At 25.9% G+C, this 27,915-nt stretch overlaps 2 protein-coding genes across 3 annotated transcripts; one reads left to right on the plus strand and one right to left on the minus strand.

Annotated features, from left to right (window-relative positions):
* Positions 1 to 1,517: 1,517 nt before the first annotated feature.
* LOC129984073 (ras-related protein Rab-4B-like) lies at positions 1,518 to 18,903 on the minus strand. 2 transcript variants are annotated; one of them, XM_056093845.1, is made up of 7 exons: positions 18,742 to 18,903; positions 15,274 to 15,354; positions 11,705 to 11,819; positions 10,504 to 10,566; positions 7,249 to 7,403; positions 5,866 to 5,961; positions 1,518 to 5,460 (listed from the first exon to the last, which is right to left on the minus strand). In XM_056093845.1, exons 1-7 carry the CDS (start codon positions 18,755 to 18,757, stop codon positions 5,348 to 5,350), a joined length of 639 nt encoding a protein of 212 aa, XP_055949820.1. In that variant the 5' UTR covers positions 18,758 to 18,903; the 3' UTR covers positions 1,518 to 5,347. The 2 variants fall into 2 exon arrangements, with proteins under 2 accessions (XP_055949820.1, XP_055949819.1); XM_056093844.1 differs by lacking the exon at positions 18,742 to 18,903 and having other exon boundaries at positions 15,274 to 15,373.
* A 542-nt stretch (positions 18,904 to 19,445) lies between these two features.
* LOC129984152 (protein lin-9 homolog) lies at positions 19,446 to 21,352 on the plus strand. The gene has a single exon (XM_056093953.1). The coding sequence runs from the start codon at positions 19,453 to 19,455 to the stop codon at positions 21,013 to 21,015; it is 1,563 nt and encodes a 520-aa protein (XP_055949928.1). The 5' UTR covers positions 19,446 to 19,452; the 3' UTR covers positions 21,016 to 21,352.
* The last annotated feature ends 6,563 nt before the right edge of the window (positions 21,353 to 27,915 follow it).

The raw sequence follows: 27,915 nt of genomic DNA on the forward strand, positions 1-27,915 counted from the left end.
TGTCAAAATATATTTATCTTTTCCCAATGCTTTTATAATTACTATTCTGGTCCTGCAAGTAATATAAAATTCAAGAAATATTTTTATGCCAATAATTAGAATGCATATTTATCATCATTTATGTCTGTAATTATTTCAACACTTAAAAATTAAATTATAATTATAATTTAAGTACCACATAAATAAACACAATTTTTAAATTAAAAAATTTAGTAACGTAATAATGTTAATTTAAATAATTTTGAACGCTTAAAAATGCATATAAATCTATAATTATTATTCTTCTAAAAAATATATTATAATTCCAAGAGTTAGGAGAATAAAAATTTATTGTGCATAAAAAAAATGAAAAACATAATAATTAAAACTATTTGTAAATTGTTAAATTAATTTGAAATAATTTTGAAAGAAAACAAATGAAAAACATTAGTACAGGACCAAACTCAGATCTCTTGAATGCTAAGTCAATAACTTATTGACTGCGCTGTCCCAAACCTTCAGTTCGAAAGACACATTATTAATGATAAATTATACAGGAAGTTCGAGATCATTTCCTCGAAACTGGCAGGCTATTATTCTTCGATATTTCAACCAATGAATATCCTAAAGATATATTACCATTATATTATATCTCATCGTGAACTCAATTTTCCAACCCATGCTCTCCTCTTGTAAAAGCAATAATAACTGATAGGTTTAACAAGTAGAAGTACTCATATCCATCAGTTACAGATATCACTTAGCATAATACTAAAAATGACTTTATTTGTGCTTAAGGATTTTTATTCCAAGATTTCAAAGTCTCAAAACTCATGGGATAGAAAATGTTTATTACATTATCAAAAAGTGACAGTGGGCGCAAAATACTGAAATCTTAATGAGCACTTCCAGTAAATAAAAGGAAAGAGAAATAATAATGTTTATCTATCAACCAATGCATTCAGAAGCTTAGCTCATATAACAATTCCATTCTTTTTTTCTATTAAAATTTTCTTTTTAGATAAATGGTGTTGTTTTTAATCGATCTTGAATTTTTTAAATCATGGTTAAATGAGGAAAACTTTTGGCACACCAACAAGAGTCTTTTTGATTTAGATAAATTTAATGCACATCAGGTATTAATCTAGAAGCCTGGAATCATCTTGAAACTGTGACCCTCCAATCATAAATTCAATTGTTGAGCTGTCTCAAGAAAAATTGCACGAGACAGCACAACAAAATATAAATTATCAAACATGATATTAAATTTAAAATTTTAAGAAAACAAAATGAATTTTTTAAAACAATTTATGAGAAATTATTATGTAAAATATATGAATGATTAAAAAAAAAGAAATGAAAGTCCACCATCAGTAAAAATATAACACGCAAAACTTCTCAAAGAAAAAAATTACTCTACTGTTTATTTTTTAAACTCTTTTTTAAAAAAACCTTTGTAATTTTAAAATTATGTAGATAACAGATACAAATTTTAAATTATTGCACATACAAAGTAATAATAAAAAGGAAATGCTTAGTTAGTTTAGAAATGTAATAATTTATTTAAAAATACATATATACAGATCTTCAATACAAGGTGACAGTTAAACAGCAGTGTACTTCACATAATAATAATAAATACCAAATGACACAAACCACAAATTTTTATAAGCCAGTAATACAGCAGCTGATGTTGGCAGATAATGTTTGCCATATAAGAATTAGCTTTAGAATTCTACAACCTATAGTCATATGTTAATATAACAACTGTGTTATATATATATGCATGTATATATGTATATATATATTTATATCCATAATTACATCTCTAATATTTTACAAACACAAACAAATCTGAGATAGTTACAATACAATCTTCCACATATTTTTACATAGTATACAGCAAATAAAGCTATAATATTTCCTGATTTTAATTTTGTGATAAATCATAAAAGCTGGCAAACGCAGCAATGTGCTTTCATTTTCAATTTATACAAAAAAAAAAGCTAATATTATATAAGAAATTGATAACTTTTTGCATGTGACAGAATATATCTTACATCAAACAAATCCTTATCATAAGATTTTCTACTCATAGTTAACAGATGTATGTATGCTTTGACAAGGTTATTATAACTGAAACTTTGAAATCACATTCCAAACAAAAAAAATAGATAAATATTAAAGCTTAAATTCAAAATAAATTCTAGTTCTTATTCATTAGTTAGTTACCTTAACAATCTTGGCTAATGACATTCCAAAAATTACCCAATGCCATTTTAACATATATCAAAGGATACAGTGCAGATAATTAATTATAACTTATTTAATTCAACATAAAAAAACTAAGAAAGATTTTTGATAAATTTATTCAATATAGTCTAATTTTAATACGGGATTAAATAAAGCATTGATTACACAAATTTTACGTAAATTTCAGATATTTCTGTTAACATCAAGATCCACATAAAATTATATATATAAAAAAAAATCTCAGCAAGTGAAATATTACTCTCAGTACAAAAATTATACTACAGCATAAATGAAAAAGATATCATGTTCAAACAAATAACTTGCAACTAATCCAAACTAAAAATATTCAGCAAAATGAAATTTCAAAAAGAGTAAAAAGTGAATTTTAATGTTTTAATGAAAAATCTAATTTTATAGCTGGACAAAAAGAAATTTTAGCTCTCAACTTCAATACCTAAAATTTAAAAGTTGAACTTTAATTACAATTCATAAGTGAAATGTGAAATTGAAGCATTCATTGCAAGTCAATTTGAAACCAATACTATACATAGAATTAATTTAATTTTAATAAATTAACAATGAACCAAAACCATATATATTAACCATTAAAATTCAAACATATATTCATAAAATCTGATAAAAAGAAATGAAATGCAAGTTTAAAATCAAAACACCTGAATGTGGCAACTATTTCCTTTTGAATAAAAATAATAAATAAATAAATAAAAATTCAGTGCAGTTTTTAATATTTGAGTAAATCTTCTAAAATACATTTTTTTTTTCCTGTATCACTGCATATTGATTTTGACAATATCAGTGTATTTATAACCTTTTTAAGTTATTATTAGATTTTTTTTTAATTAGGATATATTATTTTTCCATAGACTGAATTTCATATAAAAAAAATAAGAGAAGAATCCATTTGGTCATGCTTTTAATCCTTTGAATCTCTATCAATTAAATGCATTCTTTATATAATAAGAAAAACTTCCAATTAGGAAATACAAAAAAAATGCAATAAATTTAAGTAATTTTTAGAATTTTTTAAAATTAGAATATATTATTTTCCCATATGTTGAATTTCACATCAGAAAAATAAGAGAAGAATCCAAATTGACCATGCTTTTAATCCTTTGCATCTTTATTAATTAAATGCATTCTTTACATAATAATAAAACTTATAATTAGAAAATACAAAAAAAAGCAACAAAACATTTCTACTGCAAACTTTCAATCAACACATATGCCTTAAAATAATATGTTCAATATATACAAAGATATTATAAATATAACATTTTTTTACTGAGATTTAACTGTTAATAAATGCAATATGGAAACTTTTCAAAGCCTATAATTTTCATCTAAAATAAGAGGACCAATAAATTTCATTTTTACTGAATACTTTGCAATTTTTCAAATTTAAAACAAAGTCATCAGTTCTACATAAAAATACTGTATGCGGTAAATATGACATGAAAAAAAAGAATGTTGAGAATTATAAAATAATTTAGATTTTACATGATTAAAATAATAATAATAATAATGAAATTTTTATCAGTCTGAACATAAATAAAAATTTTATTTAATTTTAGTTAGTGACACTTTTTTGCTGATTAAATATTATATTCTACGAAGGGCAATTTTAAAAGTTGTTTGAATTCATTAATGTCCTCTTTTGAAACTATTCAAGGGTGAATTTTGAAACTCACGGCAATAATGTAATAATATGGGCAATATTTGAAGTAGCACCCTGTTCATCAAACTTTTCAGCCAAATTAATACAATTATTTACCAATTAATGAACAATAGATAAATAACATCTACTAAGAAATTTAAGTCTTTGCATCTTATAAATATATGCAAAAAGCATGCATTGACTGATTATAATAAAAATGCATTTAAAATATTACTCTAAAAAATTTAAGATGTTTTTAAATGCAAGAAAAGTAACAGTTTTTTTTTTTTTTTCATTATTATTTAAATGCATGCACTATAAAAATGTTATGACATATGCAATAAATATAACAAAATTCTTTACAATCTTCTTTACTATGAAATATAATTGCATAAAATAAACACATTTTTTTTAATTAAATCCTATTTATTTCTGCAAACTAAAGCACATCTTTTTTTCAATGTATTCATCATACACATTTTTTTAAAAATATTTTTCAATCCTTCATTTTATTTTCCTGTAATTCAACTCAATATGCATCTAATATTGTCTTTTGATGTTCAAAATCAAGTTTTAATGTTAAATACATCAAAACAGAAACAATAGCAAGCTGACACCACTGGCTTTAAGTAAAAAATAAAATCTGTAAATGTACAACCACTTTTTTTGGAGAGGGAGACAGGAGAAGAGAAATGTATATATATAACAAATTCAACAAAACTATGATGTCGAACATTTATACATATTTTTCTACCAAACACAATAAACTATTTTAAAAGCCAGAAATGCTTTAACAACATAAATTTCAAAATTATGAAATTGCTATCAGAATACCTTATTAAATGGAAAAGCAGGAATGTATATAAAAAAGTAAAATACCAATTATGGAGAATTTATTAAACAATAATACTGAAAGACAAAACAAAAAAGAAAAAACAAAGCACAACCACCAAGAAATTGATTATAAATTACTAAAGTAAATATAATATATAAAATAATAGATTTCAAATTTTTAATGAAAAATGCATTTATGATTTTTCTAAATTATGTTGGAGCACAATTATATGATTTTCATTAATTTTTTCTTCATTGATGCTCAAATACAGAAAATCTAGATTATTCATTAATATAAAATTCTAATAATTAGTTACCAAATATGATGAATCACTTAAAACAACTCAAAAATATATAAGGTATGCAATATCAAATTGAAAAAATAGTCAAACCATTTCTAATATTTCAGTCTAAGTTTTAACTCCTAACAATTTACATGATTCCAAAGTAATAAATGCAGCTTTGCACAAAGGCTTTATTATTTATTTTCTTTGCACTGACTACACTGCACAATGTTAGGTCAATTATATACAAACATGGAAATATATGTCCTAGGAAAACTTACATACATCTGTTCATAACAGCTTCAAAAAGTTATTTGTCACCTCAACAAGCACAATCCAGAGATCTCTGCTGTCGCTGTTGGTGACGGGTAAGTCGCCTAAGTGATGCATCGCCATACTGAATACCAGACCCAATTCTTTCAGGGTCAAGCTCACCTGTAAATTAATAATAATGTTCACTGTTGAAATTTTTATCTTAATAATAATTAAATTTATCTGTATTTCTGTTAAACTTTTCAACACAGATTGTTACACTGACAGCTACTAATGTGTTGCAATTATAGTTTTAACCCTTAATATTTTTGTACATTTTGGTATCATTTTTTAAATAAGCTTTTTAATAAACTTAAATATTATTCATTCAGGAACAAGTAATATAAAAGGTGTAGCAAATTTAATTTTAAAAAACATTTCGAAAATAACAATTTTAACTCTAATTTCAAATTATACATGGGTTTTTTTTCCAATATTATGTTAACTGGGGATTACTAATGTTAACTGGATAACAAAACTTATCAGAAATTTTAAAAATAGGAATTTAATCAAATCTATGTAACTTACCAGCTTCTATCTTTGCCAATATAGTCTTGGAGCATTTTAAAAATGCTTCTTCCACATTTTCACCAGTGAGAGCACTTGTTTCAAGAAACATCAACTCTAAAAATTAAGGAAGAATATTGTAATAAAGAGCTATGAAAGTAGACATGAGAATAGAATTATAGAAAGAAATGGCTACCAGAAAAAAATGGACACCAGAATGGAAACAATCTCTATATATAATATTTTTATTGAGAGAGATATATACAGATTATCTTTTTAGAAAAATCAATATATTAACTTTGCCATAAGCTTCTGAATACTTTTCTATAAAATTTCTTAATTAGTACAACTCCAAGTTATCTCAGTTTAATGAATAGCACAAAAAAGAAAATTTAATAAATATATACTCAAAATGTACACATTATAATGAATCCATTTTAATTTTGAAAGGGGGGAAAAAAACCACACCAAAGGAAAAAATATTTTAGATTTTTTTGAAAGGGGAGGCAGAAACAAGAAGTCCCCACTTATTGGGTATAAATACAAACCTTTTAGTAATAAAATTATTCACAAGCTCAAATTATATAAGTCTGATTTCTAAAATTAACAATAATTTTCTTCAAAAAAGATAAGGATTTATCACTTTTATAAAATAATCTGAAATTCTCTATTTTAAAATAAAGTCAAAAATTTCTGCCTAATAATGCAATAATGTATATATAGCATATGCTTGCAAGGTGTATGCTAGCAAAGCATACACATTGCTTTGAAACTTCTGAGTCATAGCAATATGACAATTCACACATAAAAAAAAAGTTAATCAAAATAATGATTAAGATCAAGAAAATAATTTAATAATCAAAATCTATCATAAAAGGCTCTTTTTTTTTCCATCTCATAAAACTATGCAAAACCCATGTGATTACTGACCATGTGGAAATTACAATTAAAATGTTATCTTTTTATCCTTTGCTAATACAAATGAGATCAATGCATATTTTCTTCTTATAATAATTTAAATGCACTGTCTAAAAATGAACAGAACTAAGCACTTTCATAGTTACAAAATGAATATAATTGAAAAAATGCTAAACATTTTAGGATTAAATATCATATTAATGGAACAAATCTTTTAATTAAATTAAGGTTTTTAATTCAACTCAATTTCCACAACTATATAGTTAGCATTAACAGGAAGTAGTCAAAACAAATTTTACTGATTCATGGTTGTTTCCCCCCCCCCTCCTGTTACACCAAGCATGCACATAGAAAACGCACTCCAGAGTAATTTAGTCATAAAGACAAGAACTTCAATAACAACTCATAGAAGTGCCAAATATTTCACTAAAAACTGCAATATATTAAAAAAAAAAATGATTTCTTAAATAAAAGTCTGCAAAGTACCATTTTCTTGGGCAAATCTACTTGCTTCCAGAAAAGTGACTTCTCTATCTTCTTCTAAATCTTTTTTGTTGCCAACCAGCAATACAGCAATGTTTGGGCTTGCAAGTGTACGAGCATCCACTAGCCAGTTGGAGAGGGAATTATATGATTCACGACTATAAAAAATACACACCATCAATTTTCATTAATATAAATAAATTAAAATGAACCCAAAGAAGCAAACTGAAATTTGAAACTTATTTCATAAAAAAAATTCTCCTGTAATTTCAAATTTGTAAGAATCAAATATTAAAAAAACAATAAGCTACAAAGAAAATAGCTAATGATAGCTAATGAGACTTTGATATCTGTTAATGTGGAAGGAAATTTAATAAAAATTCACCATATATTAGGAAACTATTATCTACTCATTCAGTATTCAACTCATTATCTATTTAGCAGGCTAAATAGATAATGAGAACTAATAAATTAAAAATATACAGTACATTGACACCAGCAGTTTTAAAATTAGTATACAGTTAGTAGCTCAGAAATTATTTTTCATTTACAATTTATAAATAATTAAAAAGCTGCAAAAAATATGATTCTTGTGCAAAATCGATTATTAATGCATAATTGTGTTTTAGAATTTGTTGTTCTGCATTGCTAAAAACTAGCATATTAATAAAAGAGCAAAATTAAAATTAGTGATAGAAAATTTAAACTATTTTAAATAAATGTACAAAAAAACCCATCAGTAAATAATATTTGACAAAGTTTATTTCGATAAAATACTAACTTTAACAATCACTCATGAATTAAAAATGTAAGACATGTTCATTATTTTAAAATGTGTTACAATAATTTATTTATAATCACATTTAAAAAAAAGAATCAAAGGATCAATTTTTTAAAACTAATATAATGCTCTGGCAACATACAAAAAAAAATGTTTCATAAATAAAGTTATAATTTCTATATGGCAATGGAACTATATTCTGTCTAATCCTTGGCTTAACATGTACACACACACACACACACACACAAAAAAAAAAAAAAAAAAAAAACTATAAAGCCAATCAACCTTAAGAGATGGACCAACCAACTAAGTCAGCTTCAAAGAGATGTTTCTAAGATAAAAATAAGACTATTCACCTCAATATCATCTTAAATATTTAATTTCAAATAAATTCCATTTTCTTTATTGTTATTAAAAATTGGTGAGTTACTTGCAATATATTATAATTTTATTGTGGTTATTTCAAAATATGTTGAAGAATAAAACAATTTTATTTTTTGTAACTGATTCTCCATATCTGATATGAAGAGGAGTGTGCACTGCTTTTTACTTCCCCTAATTTGCTTACTTCCCACCTCCCCCTTTTTTCAACTGAATTTGTCTCCTAATTGCACTCCGCAAATTTTTCTGTTTAACTTATGTCTATCTTTCATTCCCCCTTCCTCTTCAATTCATGCAATGTTAAAAGAGCACTTTATATACCTATTTTCAGATAGAAATCTTTAACTGTGGGAAGAATAGATAGAATAAATGCTAACATTCATAAAGAAATGTTTTTAGTTAAACTGAACAAGTATTAAATTTACTGGTATTTAATTAAACTAAATAACCCTTTATAGATAAAATTCTTCTTTTTCATTTAGCATTTGGTGCCTTAAACTGATAGTCACAGTTTAATATTTCTTTAAAATTCTGTTAAATGATACATTTGATTGTAGATTACATAAATATTCTAGTTACGTAATTGATTATTTTATTCATAAATGCTTGTAACAACTGCGGCATTTTAATATTCAATTATTTAAACAAGCATAATTTAATTTCAGAATATGGAAAATGACACAACAGTGCCATGTAAAATAAAAAGTTATTTTCGATTTGGAAAAGAATTAATTCAAATTCATCACATTGTTAAGACAAAAATTTTAAAATCACTGCACCATTCATAGAAATGTCATACATTATTCTCAAATTTTTTTTATAATGTATCATGGACTAAGGATAATTTTTAAACAACCTGTCACTGTACTGAAATTAAAGCAATTCATTTAACTAAGAAACAAATGCCTTTCATTTTCTCATTTTATCATGATAAAAAAGCAATTTTTATTGAAGGAAATAAAGTCTAAATATAGTAAGCAAATATTAAATTGTTTTTATCTCATTAGTAATTAATATTTTGAGTTGCATAAAATAATTAGTAAAAGGTAACAAAATATCATGAATTATTAGTTTATCAAAGATAAAAATATTACACTGTTGAAATGTACTTATTTCCAAATTCTAATTCCAAAATATTAAACTTTTATTATAAATGTAAAGAAATTAAGATTATTATTAATTTTATCCAAATATGCATCTACTATATATTAAATTTAAAAAAGAGCCATGTTCATTAAAAATTTAATATTAAAAGTTGATAAAAATACAAAACTGTTCAGGAAAAAAAATCTGTTTTTGAGAAACTGATAATTATATTTTCTCTCAAGGTAAACAGCTTGCAATGATAATTATAACTACATATGGAGGATCAAATACATAATCCTATAAATATTGCATACAAGATCATTAATCTTACAACTTTATAATTTATTACCTGATAAATAGATACAATAACTTATCTTTAATTTTGCAGTATAAGTTAAAAAAATTATATAAAAGAAAAGATTAAGATGTAAATGTTGTTCATTTAAATAGTTGTAAATCAATAATTGATCTACACATTAAATACATATGATAATCAGAAATATTGAGTCATCTAAAAAGTAACATAATAATTTAAAATTAATTCTCAATTTAAAATGCATTTCAAATAGAAAATGGTAAATTTGAAAATTGAATGTCAGTAAAAAATAATACATTTAAATGATAACTATATTATATTTTATTGTGATTTTAATTTGTCACTTAATAATTTCTATAATAACTTAATACTGATATTTATGATTAAAAGTTTATTTCTAAGAATGTCAAAAATATTTTATTACTTTGGTCTTGTTGTCCATCTTCCTCTAACATTTAAACTTTATCATTAAAATTTTAATACAGGAATTTGCCAAGTAAAAAAAAAAAAATACTATTTATGAAAGAAAAAAAAAAGAATATTTTCTATTCAATGCACAAATGTATATAATTCATATTAAAAAAAAACTTACATAACTTTAGAAATGAAAAAAAAAATGATTGAATAATTATTATAAAACCGAATTTTCCCCCTCACCTTGTATTAAACCAAAAATATAGAAATTTTTATTTACCTTGTAATGTCATATACAAGTAAGGCACCAGCAGCTCCTCTGTAATAGCTGCGTGTGACTGACCTACAAAAATTTAGCATGAAATTAATTTAAAAACTAGATTGCTAATTTTAACTAATTAAATTCTCAAAAGTGATCAGAATTCAAAATGATAAAAGCATTTAGGCCATATTTCTAAACTCTTTATTAACTTAAGTACAGTTTAGAAAAAATATATATTAAAAATCTATTAAATTCAAATAATGTTTAAAGTCATGGACTATAATTACAGTTGCAAGTTTTAATTCTTTCAGGCAATGAGTGATAATGCATTTCAGTTTAATATAATATCTTTCCACTATAAATAATGAATTTTCAGTTCTATGACCCAACCTAAAATTTCTACAGCAAATATAACTTATTGCAAATTATTTAAGTAGTAAACTTCATCAGAAAAATTAAAAGAATTTAAGGTATTTGTCTTATAGTAACCTCCAGATTTTATTGCCTATACAACCAAGTTTATACCATCAAATTAGTTAGTTGCATCAAGTATAACAGAGCTTAGTGATCTAAATATAAATAATAATTGACAAGTAAAGTTGGTGATTACTATAAGATGCAAATATTTAATATAATTGAAATAATACATTTCTCAAAATATCATATAAAAAAATACCTAGAAAGCATGGAATTTTTCAAAATTTTGTTTTTATATTTAATTCTGTTTACTGAAAATGAGACAAATTATAAAAGTGCAATTCAGTATAATGATAATTTCAGTAGCAGAATACATTCATAAAAGTTCTATAAAAATTATGTAAATATATTTAATGCACTTATAATAGAAAATAATTATGAAAAAAATTATTTCTATATATATAGTTGGACAAAAGTTCTATGCACATTTTTATATCGCTTTTCCTAAAATTATGCTTCTACCCCCACACCACCACAAAGAGATAGTAACAGATATTTTATGTAAAAATGTAAATTAATATTAGAAAATTATTTACATTTAAAAACAGGCTAATAATTAAACACATATTCTGGCTTCCATTTTGGGGGGTGGCAAGATTTCCAGGTAATAAAAAATAACAAAAATTAGCCTGACAAAGATCATATACATAGAAAAAAGCAAAACAAATCTAAGTTAACTATACTAGAATATTAAGAAATATTAGTTGCTTTTTATACAATATGAAGAATCTTTCAAACTTACCTGAATCTCTCCTGACCAGCAGTGTCCCATATTTGTAGTTTCACAGATTTTCCTCCTATGTTTACAACTTTAGATCCAAATTCCACACCAATTGTATGATTTGAGTCAGCTTTAACTGAAAAAAATACATAAAAATTTTCAATTTAAATAATTATTTTAATCATGAATGAAACACATAAAATAATTATACCAGAATTACTTCATAATACAAAAACTCAAGCAATAATGCAACTTTACATCAGCATATCTTAAAGAATAAAATTTTATTCAATTTTTGTTTTAGAAAAAAAAGAATTTTTTGTAAATTTTGCAAAAATAAAACATAATCTGTAAGAGCAGTAATCGTGTATAAAATATTATTTGCAGGCACAGTATACAAATAGTCAAAAAATTTTCTTGTTTCACTGTAGCAATCAAGTGGCATCAAAACAGTCAGTCGATGGGAGAGTGACTACTTGAAAAGCTGCATTTCTTTTTTGGCCATTTATATACAATCAAGTGGCATTAACTGAAACTACAATATCTGCACATAGAATGCTATTTATAAGTTAAGAGTAAATAAATAAGCAGTCGTGATTTTTTTGTTACAAGTATTATGAATTAGCTGCCTTTACCGGGATTAAACCTCATTAAAAATTCAATATTTTATGCAACTTTTTATCTTATTATCTTCATCAGCAAAATATTTTTAAGTTTCAAATTTTGATAGTCATTCTATTACAGAAGCCTTATAATGAACTGTTCATTGGACTACGTATGTATTTTTCTAATTTTCAGCTCCCAAAAAATTTTAATTTTAAATTGAAGAGAAAGTGATTAAACTTCGATTAAAACTAATCTTTTTTGAAAAAACCAAACATATTTTTTTTAAAAATATATGAGTACCAAAAACAGAATTGCTTGGTATTGAACTCTTATGCGCACTACAGAATCTTTTACAATTTATGCAATACCTCCAAAGATCGATCAACAAAAATGTCAATGATAAATTCAGCATTTAATTTTACTTTCAAAAGAATTTAAATAATAAATAATAATATTTCAGTCAATAAATGTACTTCTGAAAAAATTGATAAGTCAAAATTTTATATAATCCTTTTGTCCTAAAAAAATCATGAATCCTAATGAAATATTCTTGACACATCAAATTTTTAAAAACATGGTTTATCTTCTGTGACCAAATCTGATCAAGTTAAAAAATTCTGAATATCACTACTCAAGGAGAATTAACAATTTCATAATTTTAAGATAATCAGTTTTCAGTAAAATTTCAGTGCTAGAAAACAATTAATGTAACTGCTTTCAGATGGTCAATGGAGTACATGCATTTTTATAATATAGCAATATTCCAATTTTCACAGCTCATTCAGTTTTAGGCACAGTAGAGTGGACCTTTCTTTTCATTTAAAATATGAAAAAATTATTGTATAAATATTAAATATAATGCATAAAACTGAAGATCTATATAAAAATTTAAAATTCATAATTCATCAGAACATTTACTGAATCAAACTGCATAAATTATTATTCTTTACTTTATTTAGACCATTCCATACCTCATACTAACTGTTTAGAAATTAGCAGCGACCTTGATTAGAGTGGATATCATATATATAAAAAATCTGTTAACCATAATACTATAAAATTACTGGATTCATAATACTAATATTTTAAAAGTTCACAGACACCCTTTTCTTGCATTGATCTTTTTAGAAAATACCATATTTCATTCCTCATAGACACTAACTAAAAATGACTCTTTTCTACATTTAGTCAGCAGTAAGAGTTTATTTAATCTTTTGATTTGAGTTTTTATCAGTGATGACGTCATGTTGATAAAAGCTAATTCTTTGAATGCAAGTGTAGAATACTTTTATATGTTGAATTTTATTTTTATTTTTTGTTAAATAAATTATTGGAAAATATATTTAAAATATTTATCAAAAATTGATTAAAAATAGAAATTTAATTTATGTGTTAAAAAATTAATATTAGAAAGATATTTTTTTGAAATTTATAATATTGTAAAAATTATTTTTGCATTAAAATATTTTCAGAATTCTTCATGGAAAATGACAAAATTATGGTTAATATTTAATTAATAAAAAACATTTACAAATGTTTTGGAGATGCACATTTTCACCCTCCAAAACATATCTAGATCAAATTTGATAACTCTAGGTCAAACGATCTGGCCTGTAGAGTACTAACAAATACATTCATTTTTATTATAAATAGACATAGTTTTTGACGTCAGCCCCCATCTATCAGAGTAATTTAAGTATATTTGAAAATATTTATTATACAGTTTAATCTAATTTGATTTTTTTTATTCAAAAACAAATCTATAAAAGAATAAGAAAATAGATATCAAAAAAATTCCATAAAAAAATTGGCAGTAACAGCAAATAACATCTTAACAATAGGAACCATACCAGCAAATATTTTATACAAGGTGCAGCGCTTTCAATTAATCGCCTTCTTATAGAAAGTATTTAAACATTATATTTTCATTTAAAATTTTTATTAAAGGAGAAAAAAATATATCAGTTCCAGTATAAAATATATGAATTCGAATTTGAAGCTAGAAATCTTACAATGCCTTATTTATTAATCAAGCAATAATTAAAATCTCTTATCAGAACTATAGTGTAACATGTTTATAGTGCTCTAGTGCTACAGACTTGGTCTTGTCATATTATGTAAATCTCCGGTACAAGTAGTTTCCTGCTCTCAGAGTTATGCTAAGTGTATTTTTAAATGCAGTATGAAGTTGGTTTTTGCCTGAAGCTATACCAATCTTTTATAAACAGCCATTTATTTATTGTTACGCTGCTATCCAAAATTATCAAATTCTGCTGAAATGGAGCATTTGTTCAAAAGTTGCAGACTTAAAAATATATTATCTAGAACTTCTATTAAAGATAAATTATACTTCAATGAAAAGATTAAGAGAAATTTCATTTTTTCAATTCTAAATAAATAAATTTTAAAATATATATATGTTTTTTTTTTTTTTTTTGTTATTTCACAACATTAGGATCTCTATTAAATATGCTTCAGACAATCAAAAGTTTGCTTAATAATTGTCCCATAAAATATAAAAATAATTAAGTATAATTGACCTTTTTTTTTAAACTTAAAGCTTTTCAGTCAATCAAATTTTTGCACAAAATTCGTTTTATATTTTGAAATTTCAATAAATGGTTAGAAATTGATAACATAAATTCAAATGGATCAAAATATTTGTTTTTGTTATAGATAATAATATATATATATATATATAAACAAACTATAAAAAGTCTGAAGCTCAAGAAATAGAATCAAATTTTCAGTATTTTAATCCAACATTGGCATCAAATTTTCAGTATTTTTATCCAACATTGGCATCTTAACACTCTTAGAAAGTATATGAATTTCTAGTTTAAATGTGCATTATATATAAAGAAATAATTTATATAAAAAAATGAATACACATCACAAACATACAAAAAAAATTTTTACAGGGGAAAAAAATACCTTTTGCTATCAAAAACATCATTTAATATCTGAAATGTTGTAATGCTTACATTTGCTTTCAATAAACTGATGCAAAAGGCAAGACTTTCCAGTTCCAGCACTTCCAATAACAAGAAATTTAAAAAGGAAATCTAAAATTAAACAGAACATCAAATAAGTAATTGATTCATTACAATGCATAAAATTTTAAAAACAACCAAAATATTTTTTTTTTTTCAATTTCATTAATATAGAGAATCACACAAAAACAATGTCTTTACAATACATTTCTCTAACACAAAGACTATTACTTTTAACACTGAAACTACAATAGATACATCAAACTATACTTGATGCAGACAAAGCAAACAAATCAAAACAATTCAAAGTCATTGTAGAGCTGTCTAATCACAATAATATTAATCTCAGTAAAGGAACTAATACCTAAATGTGAAGAAGAAATTAATGGTAGAAACTTCCATTTTAAATGATGGTAAAAGATAAAAAATTGTAATCATTATAATTTAAAATTTGCATAATAATTTCCAAAGTAAAGTCTGTTTAATATCACTCAAACCATCAATAATTCAGAATATAAAGATAAAAGGAACTTTTGAAAGATATTCAAAACGCAGCTTAGCTCAACATGCATCTTAGGTTTCCATACAACATGTTATATGTGAAACTGTATGGGAATTCCCATTGTCACAACTTTGTTAAATGCTCATCTGTAACCTTGCGTGACTTGATGGATGAAATACACCATCCAAATCTTTTTTAATTTCTTGAGAGCTTTTTTTTTTTTTTTAAATTTTTTTCCCTTATATTTGACAATTTGCTTTTCTTAACAATTTTGCCAAGCATGCATATATTTAGAAACTGTTGTTTCAGCTTTTTATATCTTATACTTTTAATCATACGCATGGTGCAGTTTGGCCAAATATATCTTTGATTTGACCAAACTGCACCAAATTTTGATGCACAAGAATAGAACCCAGGACCTTGTGGTTCGCAGCCCAGTAACATGACCACAATACAAAAGTAATTGCTTGTGTAGGATAGCTGTTAACTGGCTTATAAGCTTTCAACACAAATTCTCCCTCCAGTGAGTCGGAGGAGAGACAAACGATATGGCTGTTGAGTGGTGATGTATTTAGCTTTTGAGTCTAATGCACCTGTACCCATTTGAGTAGCACCAAGTGTTATGGCAAGCGTTGTGTGGGTGAATGGTTGCTGTTGCAGCATCATGCGAGTCTGACGACTTTGGGTTGCTGTGGCCTTTTTGTGTTGCTGCGTCAAGTGAATCTGACGACTTTGGTTTGCTGTGGGTAGATGGTGCTACAACAACTGTACGAAGGTTGAAGGATCACGTAAGGGTCATTAATATTGCAGATTGTGATGCGCGAGGACAGATTCTGGGACCTTGTGGTTTGCTGCCCAGTAACATGACCACAATACAAAAGCGATTGTTCATGTAGTGTAGCTGTTAAATGGCTTATAAGTTTTCACCACAGCTCTTACTCCAAAAAAATCCCAAAAAACCGTGAAACTGTATTATTATACCAGATCTGTCTTATCATTACTAGAGTTAAAGTATTTAACTATTAAAAATTAAATACCTCAAATTTGACTATCTTAAATGACATCACAAGCTATATTAAAAATTGCTGGTAATATGTTAAGCTCAAATGTAAAGAATAATGCACAAACGGTGCACCGTATAGTCCATGAAAAAAGTGGTCATATTATCAGTCCACGATCTCCAGAAAGGTAATCATCTTCTAATATGGTCATTAGTTTTATTACCATGTTTAATGCTATTTTCCTAGTTAAACCAATTAACAAATGAATTGAGTAATATAAGTTTATTTCCAAACAACCAATATAATCTACAACTCAGGATCATAATTTTTTTTAATGTATCAGTAATAATATATGAATTTTTAAACATATAACAAATACAAAAAATAAGTTTTTAACAATTCAAAAATCATTAAATTATCATTTAAACATAGAAGAATTCAACATATATATAATTCTACATCAAGCAAAAAATTAAGAAAGTGCTATATTTTAAAAAATTCCACATAATATTAGAAAGAATAGTAAAACTGCTAATTTTCAAAGAAAAATAGAGATATTTCATTAAAGCACTTTCCATTGATTCATAATGATAAAAAGTACAACAGTAAAAATTATTTTACAGTACTTTAAAAGAAATAACAGAGCCATTTTATATGAAAGCTTACAATAAAAAACCATTGTTATATTAAATTAGACATAAAGTATTACTTATGTAATAGTTTCATGTCATTAGCAAATTTTAAAGTTAACCCCAACACATGTCAATGTCAAGCATAGGTTGCCATTAATTACAAAATCTTTGATGTTTGGAGACAATCAGTCACTGATATACAGTTTATAACCATAAATTTCAGAATCAAAGTATAATAATTCAATTATGCATTGATGTATATGTAAAGAATGGGGTAAGAGCATAAATGCTTGCAACATATGTAATACTTTATGTTTAAAGATTTAATACTTTGTGATTAAAGCTTCAAAAAGAGTAAAAGATTTTATTTTAATACTCATTTAAAAAAATTTTCTCAGCAAATTAAGCTTTAGCTAAAATATACTTTATGTTTAAAGATTTAATACTTTATGATTAAAGCTTCAAAAAGAGTAAAAGATTTTACTTTAATACTCATTTAAAAAAATTTTCTCAGCAAATTAAGCTTTAACTAAAATATAGGAATAAAATCAATCATAGCTATGTTTAGATAAGATTACAGAATTATTAGAATTAAGTCAAAATTGGACCTTCTAATTTTGAAATTGCTATTTTTTGTAAGAAAATTATTTCACAAGAATGTACATCAAATGAGTCAATAATCATATTTGGTCGATGTATACCCTGAATTTTCACAAGATTAATTTTTTAACCTTTTTATATTTAATAATATAATAAATTGCAGGATTACGCAAACAAATAAAAAGACTAATAAAAAAAGGCAACTTAAGCCACACCAAATATGAAAATTTTCAACAATTTAATATGCAAAACGTCAACAACTAATCAAAGAAAAAAAAAGATATTAAAATTGAAATCTTGAAGAAAAGACTGCTTTAAATTTTCATTACCAATAATTCAATCATATATATGTTTTTCGCTTTTATTAATGATTATCATATAGCGTATGCACATTTTCACGCATGTGAAAAACCCATGTACGATACAGAATAGATAGCTGAGAAAAATGAAACTACTTCATTAGTAAATATTACTACAATAATAAACTATCATAAAGAGATAAAAATTTTGCATTCAAGATCCAATATTAAATTTAAATTTGTTTCCATCACTTTCAACAAATACCTAAACAATTAAGTTAGAAGTTATTTTATATTCTAACTAGCTCATCAAAGAAAGAACACAGAAAACTTTTCCTTACTCAAGAAGTAACAAACGATTGAAATAGAACGCAATCACACCTTTAGGTAGACAAATAAAGAAGTGAAATATGAATGGAGCTTACCGTATGTTTCTGACATCTTTCTAATAATCAGGGATTTAAAACAGCACCATAGATTTCAAACTCTCACTGATTAAAAATGTTTCCCTCAACTGGAGATAAACATCATAACATTAAGCATCAACGGAGAACTTTCCTAAATTTCTGTCGTAAGGCAAAAACTATTGCCACCTTCAATGCAATATTTTGGAGAGCAGTTTGTGAGGCAAGTTCCTAGATGTTTTTAGTTTCGATATCAGTTTTGATATATATTTTTTAAAGTAATCATCTAATTTGTCCAATAATTACTGATTCTTGCAACAGAGCATTAACCGAAAAACCAAGGAACATCTAAAAAGGAAATGTAAAGGTAAATAATAAAAAATCAATTTTTACACAATTCCAAAACATACATACGATCATCGGATAAACTGCTTTTAAATTTATTTTTATCATTTTTTTCGCCTTTAATTATTATTTATATATTTTAACCATTGTTTTTGAAATGAATAATCAATTGACGGAGGAAAAAAAATTTAAGAAACGTAATAACTATTTGGATTGAAATGAAATATATCAAAATAAATTTCATAATGAAAGGTTAAAACTCAATTATAGTTCTTTATTTTGTTGAAAAACTTTCTATTTTGAAAGACACTCATAAAAACAGAACATTTCCAATCCGTAATCGAAGTGTTGTGTTTCTAAAAATTAAAGTTTGGCAACAGGGGAAAAATGGCGGATTCCCTTGAAAATGAATCTGTCGCTGCGCTTTTAAGTATGAAAAGCCAAGCTAGACATATACCTACCACTCCAGCACCTGTTCCTGCACGCAGAGATTGCTCGCCTAGAATTCGCAAGCGAAACAGGCTTATATATAATGACCATGAAGATACTTCATATACCTTGTCCAGATCATCACCTAGGAAAACAGTCCGTGTTGCTTCACCTACGCCTACTGTGGTCTCTCAACCTATGCCGGATAAACGTGTCGCGCAAAAAGTTGGCCTCAAACTTCGAAATCTGCTCAAGCTACCTAAAGCTCATAGATTCTTATGCTGCGAATGGTTTTACTCGAATATCGATCAGCCCCTTTTCCTCAAAGATAGCGACTTCCATAGTTGCTTGCAGGAGCACTTTTCAAGCTTGAAAACAACCAAATTGACTCGAGTAGAGTGGTGCAAAATTAGAAGGTTCCTTGGCAAACCTCGGAGATGCTCTCCAGAATTTTTCGCGGAGGAGAGGAAATCTCTTGAGAATAAAAGAAATAAGATCCGTCAACTTCAACTACGAAAAAATGTAGATTTAGAGCACTTCAAAGATCTTCCATCAGAAATTCCTCTCCCACTCGTAATCGGAACAAAAGCGACTGCACGAGTTCGCAGCCCACAAGATGGCCTTTTTTATGGATCTATAGATGCTGTTGATACATCTAACTCTACCTATCGAATCACTTTTGATCGTCCTGGTTTGGGAACTTTCTCGATTCCTGATTATGAAGTTCTGAGCAATGATCCTCCTGAAATGATGCCAATATCAGCATTTGCTCAAAAATATCGTCCAAGAAGTTTGTACTTTGGATCCCCACGCTTGGTACCACTATCACCTTGGCCATCTAATGACAATGATTCAATGATGGGTGAGTCATCGTCCAAAAATGAGCTTTCTTTTGTGGAAGATGGCACTTTGGGTGGCTTTCCAAAGAAATTCCTTGCTCTGCTTGTGAGGCTTACAAAAATTCTTGCTGTGAAGAAGAAAAATTTGTCTCTTCTAAAAGAGATGCATACTGAAGCAGAGCGAAATCTTTCTCACGGTCAGCCGATGACTTTTGAGTTTCAGAAATCTTACGCATCTTTAGTACTTGAATTTGAAAAACTGGACAAAGATCTCTGTGAGTATCTGAACAAAGTTCAAACGTATTGTCAAGAAATTGCACCAGAGCAAGGACTTCAACCTGTATTGCAACCAGGTACAATCAAAGATCAATGTCTAAAGGAAGCATTGGATTATATTGATCAAAAAGGTGAAGAAGAGGAATTAGTTGTAAAAAGTCCAAATATAGTGATGCTTGTAGCACAGCTGACATCACTAATGTCGCAGCTTAAACATTTATCTACTAGTGAATATAACTCTTTTGAGTTCAAATCTTTATCTGATACTTTAGTTGAAATTCAATCTAAGATAAAAAGGCAGAATATTCCAACATTTAAGAATGAAGTCGAAATTCATATCAATCACATCCGAGATGGCATCAGTCAGATGGGTAGTTTACATGCATTTTCAGCACAAAACATGTGAAACATGTTGGTAAATTATTTTATTATATATACATATATAAGTAGTTTCTATTTTGACTTCTGAAGTTTGATATACTTCAGGTTGTATATTTTTTCATGAATTGTAACAAACTTTTATCAGTTTCATGTGGGAGGGGGAAAAAAATTCTTTACCACATCTTCATTATTCCATAACACAAATGTAAATATTTAATTTGGAAATATTGTAAAAATATTTATTGCTATGTGTAGTTATAAACTATATTTTATTGTATTATAGTTGAGAAGTATTGTACAAATATTATTCTGCTTAGAATTTTAAAATTTGGCTTATTGTAAGTGGATTGTTTTCTTTTTCTCGTGACTTTACTTAACAATTTTAGGCATTTGCTTTTATTAATTTATGAATTTATACTTTTAATGAATGGTGATATTATTTATTTTAAATAAAAATGTTACATAAATATAACTTGTTGTGTATTTGTATTTTATCAAATAAGTAAAAATTAAATTAATAAATTGTTAAGATCATTACACTGGTGTTTTTTTTTAATGCACAAAACATGCTTTATGATATTAGTACTTCTAAAAAACTTATAAGAATGTATTCATAAGGATGAAGCATATTTGGTTTTAAATTGTAAATATTTGAATTCAAAAAGATAGAAAATAATCAATAGGTTATTGGTTCTTTTCACAGTCTGATATTTTATGCATATGTAAAGTGGAGCATTTAACAAACTAGTTTATAGTAATTAAATACCAATGGGTTGTTGTTGTTATTGCTGCTGCATATAAAATCTTGCATTCATTTATTATAATGGTTTTAAAGTTAAAATTCTATCCTTTTTGAAATTGTTTATTAAAATAATTATACCTATACAGCATGTATATGTTGTTTGCATATATTGCGATCCTAATTTTAATTTGCTTTTATGCTTTATCAAATTTTAAAATTGATTTTAAGTATACCTCATTGTCTCTTTTTTTTAAAAAATGCCCATCATAACCTTGCTTTGCTGATTGGCTAGAACATATATGTTTTAGTTTTCTAATATAATTTTTTTTAATATTTTTGCTGCTTTGAGCAAGTGTTTCTGTTCATTATTTATATTAATACTGAGCCTATATCCATATAATTAATATAATTGTTAGTAAAATGCTCCTGGCTGAAAGTTTTATAAGCGGACCAACAACATTTATGTATCCAAATATATAAGTACTTAATTTTTTACTTTTTGCAATGCCATGCATGTAATTTAATGTTGCTAGAATATGCATATTTAAAAATTACAAAATCTTAAATTCATGTATTCTACAAAACTTTGGCATTTAATTTTTTACGGCCAAAAATGAATAATTCTGGGAAACAAGTTTGTACAATTTTTTATGGTACATATGTGATTTATGTATTCCAGTAGAGTTTAAAAACAAGGAGTCCTTATTTCTTCGATACTTTCCTACAATAAGCATTTCTGTGAAAACTGAAAATTAGAAAAAAAAAAAAGAGAAGAATGGACTATAGTCGGAGGCTTTTAAAATTGGTAATGCAGGAATCATTATTATATTTGATTGCATCCTGTTTATAGAATGCATTTTTTCCTTTGGGAAATTTATATATTAAAGAAAAGCTATTAAATAATTTTCAGTTGGTTAGTTTCAACCACTTATTTGCTGAAGTTTGAAGTTAGAATGATGTTACTTAGATATTTTATTTTACTTGGATGTTGTTGCAAGGAATTAAAAAGTAATCTTTATTTATTTATTTTTTGATATTTTACTTTATCTTAAAGAATATATATATTTTAAGTATTAAAGTTATTTTTCACTAATTTTTCCATAAACATATAACTTGGATTTTAATTTTATTTTGCAGTCAGTACGGGAGTTGCTTACATAATTTAAATGAATTTATTAAAATCTGTGCATTAGATTGAGTATCAATAGATTAAATTATCTGAATATAATTCTAATGTATTGAGGCGTAGTTCATGTATTTGATTTCTGTTTAAAATCTGTCGTAAAATATTAGAAATCCTTTTTTTTTTAATCTAAAATATACTGAAAATATGAAAAAGAAATTCAACTATATGGAAAAATACAAACAAATATTATAAATGTGATTTTCATAAATTTAATATATCTCTATCTAATATTTTAATATATCTTACAATATTTCTTTATCAATGCTGCATGTTTACAGTTTGATTTGCTTCCTATTATTGAAAAAAAGTAGTTTTCTACTTCTTAGGCTGATGAAAGCATATTTATAAAGTTTTTCTACTTTTATATACTTTTAGCTTTAATGTTATATTTCATAATTTATTATTATAGAAAAGGAATCTTAAAATCAGTTTTATTATAAAATCCATTATTAGGTCATACCTTTTATACATTAATCTAAATTTTATTAAAATATACTGTCATCGTGAACACACAATTGTTCAGAATTCTAACGCATTAATAAATGAGTGTACAAAATTCAATTGTACAAAGATGATAATGAAAGTACCAAAGAATTTTAATTTGAAACAAAGATTATTAAGTTAATGTAATTCTAGTAAAATATTTATTTTCATTATTTACTATTTATAGTTTCTACTTGTCTTCAAGTTATTTTTAACTATGATATAGCCATGCTCTTGTATATCAAAAACCTGTTACAAACTTTATTTGATAGTCTTTTTGTTGGTAAATTGATTTCTACAAGCTAAGAAAAAATTTTCTATATCAAGTAAAACTTTTCAGTATAAAAATATGCTCTGTTTGCAATCAAAATCATACATAAGAAGTTTTTATTTTTTAAAAAAAACAATAAAATAATTCAAAGTTACGTGTTTAGTGAATTTCTATTGTATTTAGAACTAAAGCCTGTTTGCATAAAATGCTTTCTGATAAATCATATGTTCATCTTTGTTTTTGTTCTTAAAATCTTTATCTTGAAACTAGGTTTATACTTTAACATCTATTTCACTTTAAATTTCTCATAATGAACATGATTCTCTAAATTATTCTTTAATAAAAGGTATAGAAAGCAGGTTGAAAAACAAAGATGTGCCAAAAATGAAATTTCAACTATAGTTCAGCAATGGATTATAAAACCCTCCGTGTTTTTGCGCATGCATTAGGATGGGTTTAATTCTTCTAAATAGGGGTGAAAGGAGATGTTTAGATTTACTAGTATGTAATAGGGGAAATCAGAGGTCAAAGGGAATACCAGAAATGCACTCATCGTTCCACGTCTCGCCCCTTAATGAGATGGAGTCGACTAAATGTGGTTGTCTCAGAATTTGCTGACAAACTATAGTAAGATGCAATTTTGAAAAATTGTGATTTGTCTAATAATTTTTTTTTTTTTTTCAATTGTTGAAAAAGGTGCGATTTTGAATTTGGCTATCAAAAACTTTTGGGTCAAAAAAGTCAATGGCTTATAGTTGTATTTAGTAAATAATGATAAAGTTTATCAGTTTCTGTGTATCAAAATTTCTATGTATGAATTTCAAGATATTTTACTTACACGTAGATAAATGGTGATTAAATGTGTAAATACAAATAGTCAAAGAAAAAAAAACAACTTTCATTCAACTATATTTTAGATAACTGATAAAAAAAAATGTTGTGCAATCTATAATTTAAAAAGTAGTATAAAGTATTAAATAACTGCTGTATATGTTTGCTATTTTCTCAAAAATTCAGTGTTTTTGATTTTATTCTTGGTATGCTCCATCAAATATTAAGTTCAATGAAGCACGCCAAGTTTGTGTTCCATTGAATCTGCATATTAATATGTATAAAATTTGCAATCTTTAACATTTAAAAAAATATCAGGTGAATTGCTTAGAATCTGACACTAGAGTCCAAATAAAGTTTAAACTGATACTTTTGCCATGTAGAACCTTCAATATTACCTCTCTTTTACCCCAAGGTATTAGAAGAACAGTAGTGTAAATTGCTTGAAATATGGGATAGTAAAATATTTATCATTAGCAGTAAATGTCCTTTATACATGTGCATCCAATTGGAAAGTTCATTTATAAAAACAAATATAATGAATATTAAGACATCTTAAAAAATTTCTGTAGTTAAAGTTATTGGGTGAATTTAATTTGACTAGGCAATAAAAATTAATCTACAATTTTTCAAATTAGATAAATTAATTTCACCTTGTTTTTATGAGAACCTCAAATAAATTTATAATTATATTCTTTAGATGTGTATGTACAATGCATTAGAAGTACATTATTGGATTTAAAAAAAGACACTCTAAAAAATAATGGTCTGTGTTCAGGCAAGTATTTAAGTTAATTCATTAAAATAATGTATTTTTCTGTCAGCCTAATAAAAAAGGATACATTATGAGACTCTCATCTTTCTTTTGCCATGAAATGTGCAAGTACAAAATACAATAGTATTAGCGAGTAATTATGCCATGTAAGGTTGTGATAATTAATACATCTAATGCATTGTAAGAGAAATTATTACTATGGTATATGTTTTGGCAAAATTCAATTCCCCTTATACAGTATTGTCTAAACAAAAAAATATTAAGAATTTTTTATTTATTTATTTATTATTAATTAGCATTCTTTTTTAATTTTTGAACTTAAAAAATATTCCTAGTGAAAAAAAAAAAACATTTGATTCTGATTAAATTAAGGAGTTATTTATTTAAATCTGATAAGTGACTCCTCTGTTTAACATTCCCTTCAAATCATGTAATAGAAAAGCTGTGCAATAGGGAACTGGGGTTACATTTCCCTTGAATAAAGAAGAAGAAAAATCGCATTAAATTTATGTAGCGAATAAGCTTGAGGCTGCTGTTGTTCTGCAAAATATAGACAAGCCTTGATTTCTTGAATAATTTTACTATTGTTGAGATTATCAGAGAAATAATCAAAATTCTTTATTATGTAGTAAATAAATATTTTCTTCTGGTAGAATTTATAATAATTATGCTTTTCCTGATACACATATACTTGAAACATTTTAATTTTTGATTATATCATAAAATATATACTGGAACTCAGCTTTTCATATGCAGTATGTTGTAAATGAACTATATAGAACTCAGTTATATATTGCAAAACTAGTGCATTCAAATTCATCTAAACTAAAATAGATTATGAATGTCTCTTCTACTCTATAAAAGTTCTTGCATTCTTTTTTTTTCCCTATGCATATATTAGAGAAATGTTGAAGCAAGTGTACTAAAGCCTCCCTTTCCTCCATTCATTTTTGGAGATAAGAAAATTTCTATTCATAAAAACTGTCTGATTGTAAGTGCTATAACAAGCAGAAAAGTATTTTTGCTGTTTTTCACCACCAGATTTTATTTAAAATGCCAGTTTGTCCCACTTCTCCTGAGAATAGTAGATATACTTTGTTATCTACTATTCTCAGTATTTATTCTCAGTAGTTTAATGTATAATAGTAGATATATTTGTTATCTACTATTATACATTAAACTAATTATTAGACATGACAAAATATAAGAGAAAAAAACTTTATAAAAGCTATTATTTTTTTTAATAAAATGCAATGTATATTTATATAGAATTAATTCGGGAAAGGTTTTATTTTCTTTATTTTTAAAAAATTACAAAATGAATGTTTGTAAAAATAATTTTTTTAAAACTTAATCAGATCTTTATATTTTCAAGTATTATATAATTCACTGATTTGTATTTATTGATTGTTATCTTTCCTTTTTTACAAATATTTATTTTTAAATCTTTACATTATTAAACAGGCTAAACTTCTGTTAGAGATTTAAAATTTTAATCTTAATTCTTAATTTATTTTTTGTTTCCAGAAATGAAGGCTGTTGTTAGAAGAAAGTTTTATACTGTGAATGGTTGAATGTCAAAAGAAAAGCTTCAATTAACCTTACATAATATACGTATATTCAGTGACAACTCGTCTATTGGGGTTGTAGAACTGGACCACTGCCTGCGTTTTGGCGAGAGTATTTATTAGCTTGTTTCATAATATTTATCGACTTTTTGATAAAGCATGAGTTTGACCGGTAATATATTAAAATATGTATTAATCTCATTTTGTGCTTGCAGTTAAGATGATAAAACCTTTTGCCATTTCCCGAAATAGACTTATGGAATGGGCTAACAGACTTTTTACAAGGCACATAAACCGTATTTGTGCGCATCTTGTATCGCCGCTAAACTATAGAAAAGCTTGGGTGAAACGCTCTTCTAAGAGTTGTCCCTCGATCAGCCAATCCCTAACCATAGGGAAAATCGCAAACTGGCATCATTCCTTTCTTCATTTCCTCCTATATACCTACCTTTTTTACTTTATTTATTTATTTTAATCCTTTGCTTTAATATTTGGGCACAGGAAATTTTTTCCTGTTTAGTACGTACAGCTCCAAAATATTGTTCTCTTTTCTCATAAAGTCGTTTAAAATAACAAGTTTTTTTGTCAATAGAGAATGGGAATAACGGCTTGCATGCTCGTGTGAAATTTTCTCGTCAAAGCACTTGTTTACATATAATTTTCTAATTGAAGTGGAGGGTCATTCCATGAAAAGAGATACTTTTTATACCTAGGTAAAATTTATCTGTAATTGTGATATATCATTTTTTTTTCAGTGGAATCAGTTTTTTAGTTTCTAGACCTGATAATAGTGGTTTATTTGAATTTTATTTTATAATAAACACATGCTTTTTATACTCCCACGCATGTTTTTAAGCCCGTTTTTTCTACGTAATTCATAACTTTTTTTTACATATATATAAAGTTATTTTCGTTTTCCTGTTCAATGAATGTTAGTAGATTGTATGGCTAACTTCCTATTAAAAAATAATTTCTGAATATTTTAAGAGATAATTATATTTTTATTAGCAAAGTTCTCTTTTACATTAGTGACGAAATTTTAATTTTCTCTTTTCAATTACAGATAGTA

Source organism: Argiope bruennichi, chromosome 9, assembly GCF_947563725.1.
Source record: "Argiope bruennichi chromosome 9, qqArgBrue1.1, whole genome shotgun sequence".
Classification (NCBI taxonomy): domain Eukaryota; kingdom Metazoa; phylum Arthropoda; class Arachnida; order Araneae; family Araneidae; genus Argiope; species Argiope bruennichi.

What these genes read in the sequence shown, in the direction of transcription:
- LOC129984073 (XM_056093844.1), bottom strand. Translation starts at nt 15,373, where the DNA reads ATGTTCTGTTTAATTTTAGATTTCCTTTTTAAATTTCTTGTTATTGGA. An exon ending in TCAGTTTATTGAAAGCAAAT is followed by an intron (nt 11,820 to 15,273) that starts GTAAGCATTACA and finishes TATTTTTTTCAG; the next exon opens with TTAAAGCTGACTCAAATCAT. An exon ending in CTTGTATATGACATTACAAG is followed by an intron (nt 7,404 to 10,503) that starts GTAAATAAAAAT and finishes TATTTTTTATAG; the next exon opens with TCGTGAATCATATAATTCCC.
- LOC129984152 (XM_056093953.1), top strand. Translation starts at nt 19,453, where the DNA reads ATGGCGGATTCCCTTGAAAATGAATCTGTCGCTGCGCTTTTAAGTATG.